We start from the raw sequence: 13,653 nt of genomic DNA, 5'->3' as shown, positions 1-13,653 counted from the left end.
CAGGGGACAGGGAGCAGAGGGGTTTAGATGGGTCGGGAGTTCTGGGGAGGGCTGTCAGGGGGTGGGGAGTGGTTGGATGGGGCGTGGGAGTCCCGGGGGTCTGTCTGGGGGTGGGGGTGTGGATAAGGGTTGGGGCAGTCAGGGGACAGGTAGGGGGTAGGGTCCTAGGGGGCCAGTTAGGATGGGGGGAGGGTCTCAGGAGGGGGCAGTCAGGGAACAAGGAGCAGGGAGGCTTAGGTAGGGGGTGGAGTCCTGGGGGGCAGTTAGGGGCAGGGGTCCCAGGAGGGGGCAGTCAGGGGACAAGGAGCAGGGGGAGGGTTGGGGATTCTGAGGGGGGCGGGAAGTGGGAGGGAGTGGAAGGGGCAGGGGCGGGGCTAGGGCAGGACTGGGGCGGGGCTAGGGCAGGACTGGGGCGGGGCTCCTCCCGTCCTCTTTTTTTGCTTGCTGAAATATGGTAACCCTAGTCATACCACAAACTGTACCTATCATGGCTTGTTACAGCAAAGAATCTTGTGCAGTACCGTGAGTGTCCCCTCGCCACTCTGACTTCCCAGGGACAACGGCAAAGCCTGGGGTTTCTCTTGGCTTGAACTGGCTAATTTAAATGCTTGAAACATTCCAAATGTCATATGTTCTGTGGCTCTTCTACTATCTGGTTTCAGTATGTGCCTTTGTCAAATTGCATCATTTATTCCCATGTCACAGCTTCCTCCTGGTCAATTAACCCAGCTCCTGGCCTGTGCCATCTATACTCTGTAATAATATCCAGAAAGGAAGATTCCTGTAGCATTCTTTACCTTCATGCAAACATATCTTAAGAGCATAAGACACCCATAATGATTTTCCTCACACAACTGAACAGCCAGCATTGCTTGTTATAATTTGCTGGAGTGGCATTATGAACTGTAAAATGACATGAAGTGAATATATAACTTGTATTCTTAGAAGGGGGAGGGGGAAGAATTGACAGTTACTGTGCTTTCATGTCAATGCACTCCCTAATGATGGGTAAAGCTCAGCACTAAAGCCTGTGAAGTTCACCTCTCAGGCAGCCTTTCAAAGATTGGGAGGACTTGAAAGCTGAGTTTTTCCAGGTTTCATCTTATCACATGCAGTAGTATGATGCACTTCACTGCAATGCAAACTCCAAAAGAACCAAAAACAAAAAAACACAGGCACCAAGGTTTATACTTCCCCAAGCATTCAAGTGAAACATTTAGATAAGCTTGCTCAGGAAACCCAACCTAAACATCTGCCTGATGTAAGAATAACCCTGTTAAAGAAATTAATGTGCTGTGCACCAGCCTATATAAATACTGACTGTATTTTTAAGTGAATACCTGATAAGGAAATAGGCCAGTTACACGGCTGAATGCCCAAGGCACCAAATGATGAAATGCAATTATTTTCAAACTTTTGCAGGAATAAATCTGCTGTGCACCAATTTATATCAGTTCTGCATGCTTTTATGTTACACTTACAAAGGGATAAATATTATAGGAATATAGATAACTGCAAATTTAAAGAAATAAAGACAAATGTGGAATGAAAGCTCCATTTCAGAAGTCCCTATCATTCTGCTGAACTACTCTGTACACAAAAAGGTTTAAAATCATTCTATATATTTTCTCTGCACAAGAAAATTAGCAGTAAATACACACCGGATACCTTAACCAAAGGAGGCTAGTGAGGGCTCAGTATTATTTAAGGGGCCTGTTCTTGCCCCCCTACTTCAGACTTAGGGTTTACATGTCCACAAGAGGCATGTAAACCCCAGAAGCCTTGGGAAACTCACTTTGTATCATATCTTCTGATCCTCCTGAGGACAGTTGGGCCTATTGACTACCCTGAGTAGGTGCTCAGATGCCACAGAGATGGGTTTGGTATAAGAATCTAGACAGACAGACCAGAGAGTAAAAGGGGGATAATAGGGGACCTGCTTCATGGCCAGAAGCCTGTTGCTCAGTCTAAGTACTTGTATAGTTAATAGACATGCTGTACCCTTTTCTGCAAGCAACCTGCATGTAGAGGGCTTGCTAAATGTTACAGGAGAGAAGAATTGCACCGCTAAGGAGCTACTGTCCAGGTAGGTGGAGGGAAGAAGAAATTGCACCAATACTCCTGCCCAGCTGGGTGGATGGAATAAGAAACGCACTCACAGATGTCATTGCCTGACCAGGCAGAAAGAAGGAAAAATGCACACCTCAGATATCATTGCTGAGCTGTATGGAAGGAATAATAGTTCCACAGAGATTGGAAGGAATATTTTGATAGTAACTTGCATATTCTGTAGTAAATATATACAAAAAATGTCCACAGAGGGCTTGAAAAGCTGTATTGGCATGAGAATTATTGATAGTGTAGGTCACCAATGAGACTAGTAATGGGCAACAAATCTCAAAATCACACACACACATTGGTCTCCAGTGACTTCTGTTTAACATACCCTCTCTGGTATTATGCTCTTTTTGTAGCACTGCAGTCTTTTACGTTCCCCCTTGAAGGGAAGTGGCTAAGATCTATTACAGAGGCTCAGAGATGTAAAGGCCTGTCATGTTTAGGAGTGCCTGGTTTTTGCTCAAGGGCTTCAAAAACAAGATAGGAACGTCATTTAAATATAAGAATTTCATGTGTTACATTACACACAGTGTAACTGTAGGTCCTAAATGTGAACATTAAATGTACTCTGTAAAAATCCAATTACTGGTGCTAGGGCAGAAATCAGCCATCCCTTTTAAAGGAAAGTTTTGAAAGTGCAGTCATAAAATCCTTGCATGTTATGGATTTCATTAACATTGTACTCCCCTAGGATTCCCAATTGTACAATAACAGGAGTTCTTTAAATTTTAAATACCACAGACAGGAACAGATTTCACTAAAGCCAGATGTGGAACCCTCACCCTGGCCTTCTTACTGGTTCTAAGAGCTGGAACTGTTTGGTAATTGATACCTATTAACGTGTTTGTTGTTTAGATTACAGAAATGGAAACACTATACTATTTTTCCCCTGAAAAGATATGTTAATAAGGGACATTGGCATACATTTCAACAGCAGTATCTTGCTCTTGATTAAATTAAAGGGTTGTTTTTATTTATTTAAAAAAAACCTTCTATTTAATCACAAAATGGAAACCTACTGTGTGAAACATAAGTGAAATAAACAAGTAGGTTTAGCTTAAGGTCAGGAGATAGTAACATTCCATTGAACAATTAACTAATTTAAGGCTTATTTTTGGTAACCATTGTCACATGCGTTCCTTTCATGTCTTAATTCTATTCTTATTTGTATATTAATAGAAAATATTTATATGATCATTTAAAATGCACTGGAAGAAACTCAGCCCAGGCTGACTCCACTGGAGACAATATGGTCACCCCTAGGTTCAAGTTATTTCAGCAAATTTTAAACATTTGTAAAAGAGTAACAAGAAGTAGAGAAAAAGCTATGTGAGATGTAGTTTTGCTGTTGATCTTTTGTCTGAGCTTTTGACATATATTTCAAAATGAAAAATAAAAGAAAGCATTCATTTAGCACAGGAGGGTGTGCAACTGATGTTCAGCTGAGCTTAAGAGTTAGTGAGAAATATTTTATGGGCACAAAGGGAGAATCTAGTTTTCCTACTGAAGAATAGATCATATGTCCACAGCTGGAATTCATGCAGATCTTTGTTCAATGAAATATTACAAGCAGCCACCATTTTGCTAATTTTCTTCAGTGAAATGGTCCCAGAGATATCAACACCTCAAGGAAAACAATCATATCATATGCCCTCTAGATGTCCCTCTCCAGATATGGAACTGGATTTTTTCTTTTAGCAAAAATATTAACCTTGAAGGGAGGGGAAAAGAAGGGAAAGGAGATTAGTGGTATTTGTCACATACAAAGAATGGCAAAGCAAGGAAATAAATAATTAGGGCTACATTTTCAAACACCTTTGCATATGTACAGCTGCACACATCTCATTTATACACCTGATTTGCATATGTGTATCAGGAATTTAAAATGATGTTGTAGCTATGTCAGTCCCAGGATATTAGAGACACTAGGTGGGTGAGGTGATATCTTTTATTGGACCAACTTCTGTTGGTGAGAGAGACAAATTTTCGAGCTCAAAAGCTTGTCTCTCTCATCAACAGAAATTGGTCCAATACAAAATACTGCCCCCCCACACACACACCTTCAAAGGCAGATATGACCACTTAGCCACCTAACTGTTCATGCATAAATTGGGGTCTTACAAGTGTGAATGGATCAATAAATACACACATTTTTGAAAATCTTAAAGCAGTGGATCTTTATCCAGCTAGTATTATAAGAGAAGTGGTTTCAGCTTAGGGTATGTCTACACTACCCGCCAGATCAGCAGGCAGCGATCGATCCAGCGGGGGTCGATTTATTGCATCTAGTCTAGACATGATCAATCAACCCCCGAGCGCTCTCCCGTCAACTCCTGTACTCCACCTCCGTGAGAGGCGCAGGCAGAGTCAATGGGGGAGCGGCAGCAGTCGACTCACCGCAGTGAAGACACCACAGTAAGTAGGTCTAAGTACGTCGACTTCAGCTACATTATTCACATAGCTGAAGTTGCGTAACTTAGATCGATTTCCCCCCACCCCCCCCCAGTGTAGACCAGGGCTTAGTTTCAGGTTCAACACTGATATATTATTCAGCCTGTTTTGCTGGCTCTCTGAATCCCAGAGTTCCTACTGTGTGTAGTCAGTATAAGAACATAAGAACGGCCATACTGGGTCAGACCAAAGGTCCCTCTAGCCCAGTATCCTGTCTTCTGACAGTGGCCAATGCCAGGTGCCCCAGAGGGAATGAACAGAACAGGTAATGATCAAGTGATCCATCCCCTGTCGCCTATTCCCAGCTTCTTGCAAACAGAGGCTAGAAACACCATCCCTGCCCATCCTGACTATTAGCCATTGATGGACCATGCTTTATTCAGATAAAATCCTGCAACACAGGTTTATTACAAGCATCACCAAAGGATGTTGAATCATAATACACAACATTCAAGATTTTCACAAATGGCTGCCTAAGTCCATGTTGAGGTATCTGATATTCAAAAGTGCTGAGCAGCTGACCCAGCAATTTCAACTGACTTTAGTGGAAAGCACCTAACCCATTGTTCCTCAGTTTGTAATTAAATAAATAAATATGATCATAATACCGATGATCATTTAAAATCAGTCACATATGTCTTCCTGCATTTCAAACTTCCTGGGCCAATTGGGATGAAAAAGGAATCAAGCTACTGAAAATGATGTGGGACCAAGACACGGAATCCTCGGCTCCAACTCGCTAATCTGTCTGGGCTGCCAGTCTGTGTGGCTGCTGCCACTGCAGAATATAGGTGGGAGCAATGGGTGCGTCCTACTCCTTCTCCCCACCTCACTCCCAGGGCCTGATTCTCCTTCACACTAAAGCTCTGGTAATGTAAAGGGGCCTCAAATTTACACCCATTTTGAGGCCTCTTTACACTGCTGGAGTGGTGTAAAGGGGCCTTAGTGTAAATCAGAAACAGACCCACAGAGTTTGGGTGCATACATCTGTGCTGTTTGCATGCTCCTGCCCCAGCCACATACCCGCTCTCTGGTGAATTGCAGAGACCTGCAATGTAGAGCTCCTCTACAACATGCAGGTTGAGTGGAGTTTTCATATGTAGTATAACAAATCTTTTAAAAGGATTTTATGTTATGGGCTCAATCATGTCAACTAGACACAGTCCTGCATTGGGAGCAGGATGGGTATGGAGCTGTTTTGGCTCAGATGGCTCTAGGATTAATTCTGCTTCAGAAAGACAAGTCCCCCTGGAGACTCTAGCACCTGGGGAAAATTGTCTGAGGCTATACCACTTCAGGTATAGGTAGGGCCTGCGAGAGGTCAGCTGACAGTGTGCCAGTATGGAGCACACGGCACTCCACCAGTTTCTTGGCTGGCATAGCACCGGACTGCAGCCTGAGCCCACTCTAAATTATGTTGAGGCTTTTTCGGTCCCTGGCTATGCCAGGTTTGGGGTAATGGAAAGGTGGCTTAAAGTCCCAAGCATAAAGGTTAGAGCAATTTAGGACTGAGTCCATTTTGTTATATTTTTGTTATAAAAAATAAAACATTAAAAAAAAACATTTCGTGGAAAGATCTAGTTCTTCAGTTAAGGGATTAAACTATATATATGTAATTACTATAAGCGACTAAAGCACATAAGCCACATGAATTAGATTTGACTAACCTGCTTGTTTTGATTATGAAGCAACAAATGTGTAAGTGACAGAAAGAAAGAAAGGCAGCCATACAAACAGATGAAACACATGGAATTTGATTCTGATGCATTCCACTCTTTTCCCACACGCATTCCATGGATTTCAAGCAGCATTGATTAATACCAAGCCTATTACTTCTTAGGTAAAGATTGGGAGGTTTTAACTCTTATTTATGGCTAGTTAAGGGAATAAGAATCAACTGCTTTTTTGCCACATTCAAGTATTACTAAGTCCATCACTTACAATTAGCAAGTTTCCAGCAATTCAGGATATGTCTGGGCCTCTTAAGCAGGACTCTTGAGAGTCCCATTGTGTGCAAAGAATCAGAAATGTAAGAATTTTCCTTTCTTGCTTCCCCTTACTGACTGCTGCTCAACATGCTTTTAAGCTTTCTTGCACATTGCAAACCTCACAGGAAGCAGCAACGTGAACATTCTTGTTGATGGCTAATGATGCATTGTTTTTGTATGTCAGTTAGTAATTTCCTATGGAAAACAACAGAAGCAGAAAGAGAGCTCCACATATTTAATCTGCTGTAAATCTTAAATACAGCATTATTAATCTGACATAAGTGAAACTTCTGGCTGTTGCTGTGAGCAACAGAGTTTGGGTCACAATTAAAGCAAGAAGTTAAAAACATTCAAATAATGCAGATAAGTTTGTATTTTTTGTGTGTGCGTGATATTAGGTATATAAATATTAGTATTAGTCTTCTAAAATGAATTTGGTGTTATTCCACAATAATTAATATGAATACATCTAACATGTTCAGGAATGATGTGACCAGCGAACTATGGACCTGATCTTGCAAATACTTTAGAACATGAGTAGTCCCACTGAACCCAATGAGAGTCTTCAGGTGCATACATGTTTGCAGGACCAGGGCTTATATCAATAGTTCTTTGGCGACAAGATTACCAGTCATACTAAAGAATGTTTTGTTTTGTGATATGGAAGAATAGTTACTAAGGGCAAGATTGGGAACAGTGAACTCATTTCATTTCTGACATAATCTAGATTTGGATTCAAGACTTTAGAGGTGAAATTCTAGTCCACTAAGCATGGTACCACATAACTCTAAGTATTATCAGTTAGAAGGATAGCACATGCTCAGTTTACTGGACCATTTCACTTTAAGTGTATGTTAAACTAATATTGACTTTTCCACTAAACCAAAATCTCTGTTATTTGTGCCCAGAAGACTGAAAAAACAATAGACGCAGGAAGCAAAAGAATTAATCTTCTTGACCTTTTCTTTGTTATACCTTCGGGAGTCAGTCTTTTTGTGTGTGTGTATAACAGGAAATGTAAGATATTCACTTGCTACAGTTCTTACATTATGCAGAAATATTTTACTGTATTATTTTGTATATTCTTTACATTTTCCATTGCCAACTTGAATGCACTCCACAGAGTTTTATTAATATTGTCTCTGTAACATTATCTTCTTACCTGTATCCATTCTCTACTGGAATCGTCTCCAGGGGTCCATCCATTTTCAGCGTAATTTAGCCGGGACCTTTCTGAAGACCAGTTGGTGCTATACTGGGAGGAGACAGTGATTTGGTCAGAGTGAATTTCTCCTGATTCCATACCTAGTGGTTCCATGCACTGGAAATCTGAAGAAAAATAAATTACCATAATTACTATAGTCAGCGATTTCAGTTTAGTCTCAGGATAATGAGAACATGTTTTCCTGTTCTGAATATGAAAACCTAAAGATTTTTTTTTATATGTGACTTTGAATTCTTCAGTAACTTTAACTGAGGCAGTACTGGGCTTGTAGTGTCATTCTTAACGCTGTCACTTGAGTTGTCATGGCAATTCCTGCAATAATAATGTTATACAAATATTTTTAGCCCAGCATTGTAGCCATTTCAATACAGGACAATCAAATTCTCTTTCCTAGGATAGCAAAATACTTCTGTGGGTGGATTTATAACATAAAACAATGTATGCTTAACCTATAAGAACTGGAGCAAACAAGTCAGAAGACACATCAAAATTTGTAATATATGACTCTTTGTAATGTATTAGAGTCAAATATAAAAATACTTTACAATTTATTATTACAAAGTCCATCAATTCTTCCCACACCCTGGATATTGAGGAAAACAAACCAGGTTTGAATCCAGCCCAGGTGTTTAATGACTAAAAGGAGTTACCATTCCTTTGATAACTAGTTGTATGTTACATGAATTGATGGTCCCCATCCAATCTCCGTAGACACAAACATTACCATGACAATTTAGCAATAATTGGCTGCCTAGTTAGTAGTCTTTACAGACTGGCCAAAGGCTGAATGGGCCATGGGGACTAAATTATCCTCTGACCCATGGAGAAGATTACTCCACTCAGGGTTGAGGCATATTTACATGGTGGTGTGGGGATGCTTGCATTTTTACTGCCTATGCTATATCTGCTGGGGGAGAGGGGGAGGGGGGGGAGGAGAGAGAAAGGACTTTAGTTTCCGAATCTGTAATCCAGTGCATTTCATACCCATCCTCTCTAAACTGAAGGTCAGATAGGCCAGTGCCTTTCACAAGCACTAAATTTAGACTAGATACATGCAGTAAAATATCTAAAAACCCATTGCAACAGAAATATGACTGGATATGATTTTTCTTTTATTTCCTGTAATGCTGTTAAATATATTTAATTATTTTTATGTAACTGGGAATCTTTAATCTTATACTGGGGAGAGGTTTCCTTGTGTTGCCATCATGATAAATGGCCCACAGGAAAACCAGGATGTCACCTATAACTTTAAAAAAATCAACAGTTTTGTATTGTGAGACAGCAAACTGGAGTGTGGTAATAAGAGCCATTAATTAACTCAGGGCTAGAATAACATGTTTGTACACAAAAGAGTAACACTGAAGGGGAGGAATTTTAATGGATGGATGAATGAAAATGCTTTTAATTGAATTGTGACAACTAGCACAGTTTGCAAATGTGTATTTTTCCTGTGCAAAATTTTGACTTTTCAGTTAAAAAAAAACCCTGAAAATTTTCATGCAAAAGCTTTTGGCTGAAAACCAAAAAATTCATTTGGGAAATGCTGTCATGGTGCCTTCTGGAAATTGTAGTGTGGGTGCCTCGTGCCCCAATTCTCCTCTATGGGTTGAGCTCCCTGGCCAGATTACATCTCCCATGATTAGGGTTGCCAACTTTCTAGTCGTACAAAACCAAATACCCTAGCCCCACCCCTAATGGGAGTGCGGAGCTGGTGCTCAGGGTGGAGGCAGCACGCGGAGCCGCATGGTCCCCCCGCCTAGGAGGTGGAACTGCTGGCTGCTTCGGGGGCGCCAGCCAGGACAGGTAGGGCCTAGCCTGCCTTAGCACCGCAGCACCACCAACCAGACTTTTAACGGCCTGGTCGGTGGTGCTGACTGGAGCCGCCAGGGTCCCTTTTCAACCAGGCGTTCCGGTCGAAAACCAGACACCTGGTCACCCTACCCATGATGTACCACATTCTCCCCAAATCCTGAGCGACCAAAATCAGTACCAGATTTACAATGGTGCCAGTGGTGCTGGGCCCACACTTTGAAGGGGCCCATTATAGACCCGACTAACCCATCCATACAGCTGGATCTGGCCCCTCGCTCAGGGCAGTCCAGCACCCAGGCCTGGCTGTGTGAGTGGTTCCCTGCCAGCAGGTCCCGCATGCCACCCAACAGCCGGGCTCTGCTATGCAGGCTGGGCAGGACTCTTGGGGGTTGCATCCGGGGGGTCTGCCCAACTCCCCAGTGCAGCTCTGGCTCTGAGTGGTCTCTGCCATCCACCAGCTGTGGGACCCTCCCCGCCTCCCCGGGGCTGAGATGCCTGGGACTGGTGCAGAGACTGGGCAAGTCTCAGCCAATGCGGGGGGTGGTGGGGAGAGCAGCACAGGGGTGAGGGGACATGGCTGGGCTCTACCAGACAAGTGGGTTTGGAGGGAGCCCAGCCTGGACAGGCTCGGCTCCCGCTCCAGCCTGGCTGACTGCGTTGCTCCCAAGGGGCTGGAGCGATCCCTGTCCCGGGACCGACCCGAGCCGTGCTGCTGGCTCAGCCCAGCAGGCATGGTCACCTCCCAGTGGGGCTGGTGAGTGCATCTGGGGGGTCAGGGCACAGGTTTCTGGAGGGTGGGGGAGATATATGTGTTTTGGGGCCCTGGGCAGTGTGGGGGCTGGTGTGGGAGTGCTGGTCATAGAGGGGTGGGGAAAGTCTGTGTATGTTGGGGCACTGGACAGTGTGGGGTTTGTGTGGGATGCTGTGCAGTTGTGGCGGTGGGGCTGTGGGGAGATCGCTGGGCAGTGGGGCATCGGGGGCTCTGGGCATAGGGGTGTGTATGCATTGGAGGGTGCTGGGCAGTGTGGGGTCTGTGTGGGGTGCTATGCAGTTGTGGTGAGGAGTGTGTGGGGGAGTCTCTGGGCTGGGGGGCGCTTGGCATATGGGTCTGTGGGGGATTTCAGTGGGAGGCACAGGGCATAGGGGTCTGTGGGGGCGGTCTCTGGGTATGGGGGGTGTTGGGCGGGGTGTGTGTGTGTGTGGCGCACGGCATGGGCCCACCCCGAGGGGAAGGGGCAGGCCAACATGCATCTGGCAGCTGCTGCTGGTTTGTAAACAGTGCCCATGCACTGGGATGGGTGGAGCGGGTCCATCCCCGCCGCACTGTGCCCCATTGTCCCTGGCCAGCCCCTCACTCCAGGGACTCCCTCCCCCGGCACCATACTCCATTGCCCCCATGGGGGCCCACAAATATGTTTGGCGCCAGGCCCACAAAAGATTAACCCAACCCTGACCACAGTACTTTGTGGGAGCCCCTGGAATCTCAGCCGAAAGCAGTAATGACTGCTTGGGGTAAAGGAACGGTTGCCTTAGCTTGGAGCGAGTAGCAGACTCCGTATGTGGTTTAACCACTAGAGGGAACAAAGACACACCCTATTAGCATGGATTAAACAAGAAATCTGTTTCTGTGGTTACTGAAACCTATTTTTACTGTTTCACTGTGAATAAATGTGCATATATATATATATATACACACACTTAGGCCTGGTCCATGCTAGGCAGTTAGGCTGGTTTAACTACATTGCTCAGGGGTATGAAAAGTCCACATCCCTGAGCAATGCAGTTAAACTAACCCCCAGAGTCAACAATTCCCATCGACCTAACTACTGCCTCTCGTAGAGTGGAGTACTTACGTTGACAGGAGAAGACCACCTGTCGGTGTAGCTGATGTCTTCACTGAAGCGCTAAGGTAGTGTAGCTGTGCTGCTGCAGCATTTTAAGTGTAGACAAGCCCTAACATTTTGACTGCACTGTATTTTAAGGGTAAAATTAACCCATTATAGTAGAAGGTTCCAACACAATGGTTGTATAGACAGAAGGAAGGTGGCTGTGGAGCAGGGGCACAGGGATACGCTACATCTCCTGCACCTGAGTAAGAGGCCAATGAATCTAAGGGCAGGTCTTCACTACCCACCGGATCGGCAGATAGATATCTAGCTATCGGGGATTGATTTATCGCGTCTCATCTAGATGCAGATAAATCGATCCCTGAACGCGCTCCTCGTCGACTCCGGAACTCCAGCTTGCAAGAGGCAGAAGCGGAGTTGACGGGGGAGCGGCAGCGGTCGACTCACCGCCGTCCTCACGGCCAGGTAAGTTGACCTATTCGCGTAGCTGAAGTTGCGTATCTTAGGTCGAACCCCCCCCCCCCCCCCCCCCCAGTGTAGACCAGGGCTAAAACAACATGCACCAAGTGGCCAGAATATCCCACATTCAGTGTGTACAGGGATTAAAGCCACAGCTCCAGGCTAAGTGGTAGAATAGGGTGCTTTATATCCTCCTTGGAGGTTGGGGTGGCTTCTGGTCCATTTACTTAGATTTCACATTGAGAAGGGAGAGAATTTCACCCTATGCAAGGAACTCTTGATTCTTCTTTGAGGGAGTGTTACATTCATTCTGGGTGAACGTTTGGACCTCATTATCTGAGACAAAGAGGAGAGGGTTTGATTAGAAAAGGCCTGAAACCTAAGAGGTCCCTTTGTTTTAAGTTCAAACCAAACAAGGAAGCCTACAATGCTGTGGTGTAATGTGAGGCCTCCATTAAACATTTCAGGCTGTGTTGTGAGGGTAAGCATTGAAGAGATTTGAGATTGACATTTGGGAGAGAAATCTGTCACAGATTTCAGAATAATGCCAAAGATTTCTTATGATATGGTTTGAGGAAGGCTATGTATGGTAAATCAGTCCTTTTCATCTAGGAACTTGATCATCAAAGCTCACTCCTTGTAACAAAAGAAGAATATGAGTTTTTGAAGGTTGCAAGCCTTGTTCATATTTCATTGTTCCAGTGCAATGCTTCCACAGCTCATCAGTCCCAGGTTTACTCTGCCAACTTAGTTATTTATAACAATTCTTCTACCTTCCCGACTTTATTAAAAAATAAAACCACGAAGAAGTGTCTTCTCCTCACATTGATATTCAAAGGTTACCTGCTTAAAAACAAAACAAAAAATCCCACCACCCTTATTATTTAAGGCTTCTTTAATGTTTCATAGGGCATCCAGTGTGCAAGAAGACATAACAGAATATTTACCACAAGGCCCTGCAGGATAGATAAACACTGACCTTCTGAGACACTGTTCTGTAAGATGCTGTAGTTTGCGGAGAATCCCTCTTTTGCTATCGCACTGTCAGTATAAAAAACCATTGAAAGGATTCCAGTTGAAGAGCGCACTCGGCCTGGTGTGTTCTGTCCACAATAACGCCCTATGTGGGGGCCAACTGAAAAGAAACAAAGCATAATAGTTCACTACCTTTCTCCTACAACAATGAGTGTCAATACAATAGCCCACCAAAGAGATCCCTCAGCAGGAAATAGGGAGTCCCTGTAACAGTTTAAAATTACTGTCTCCTCAATAGCTGAGTAATGAACGGAAAATTGCTCATCCTGCCATAATAATCTCACTCGTACAATGTTCCAGATAACAAATAAAGCTAAATATAGGGCTAGATTTTCAAAAGGTACAGTTTTTAAAGTGGTCCGTCATGGGCAATGATGATACAAAATTACACGCACAAAGAAGCAGAAGTATTTTCTGACATGTGATTAAAGCACCTATTGATAATAAGGGCCTCTGAGTGGCCTACTCTGCACACCCAGCCTACAAGGTGCTGAACAATGTGAATTTCTCCTAAAGTAAAGGGGACTGAGTCTACTCAGCACCTTGCAGAATCAGGTACTTACTGTCCCAGTTTTGCAGGCAACCTGTCATTAGTTTTTCAGCAAATTTAGAAAAATGTTTTTTTCTCTTGCAATTACATAGTGATCAATGAGAGACCCTTGTTCCCTCCTATTTGAGCTTTTAACAGCTTCTAGCAGCTCTTTTCTCCCCTTCA

The 13,653-nt window shown here is 43.9% G+C and overlaps 1 protein-coding gene across 1 annotated transcript in view; it reads right to left on the bottom strand.

Annotated features, from left to right (window-relative positions):
* NRP1 (neuropilin 1) overlaps nt 1–13,529 on the bottom strand; it is a 71,214-nt gene extending 57,685 nt beyond the window's left edge. The window contains 3 exon segments of the mRNA XM_029911621.1: nt 7,720–7,886; nt 12,883–13,038; nt 13,502–13,529. Coding sequence (XP_029767481.1) covers nt 7,720–7,886; nt 12,883–13,038; nt 13,502–13,529 — 351 coding nt within the window.
* Between the last annotated feature and the right edge of the window lie 124 nt (nt 13,530–13,653).

This window comes from Terrapene carolina, unplaced genomic scaffold, assembly GCF_002925995.2.
Source record: "Terrapene carolina triunguis isolate 2854851 unplaced genomic scaffold, T_m_triunguis-2.0 Scaffold111, whole genome shotgun sequence".
Taxonomy (NCBI): domain Eukaryota; kingdom Metazoa; phylum Chordata; order Testudines; family Emydidae; genus Terrapene; species Terrapene triunguis.
Note: the sequence above shows the minus strand (reverse complement) of the source record. Positions and strands in the feature narration are given on the sequence as shown.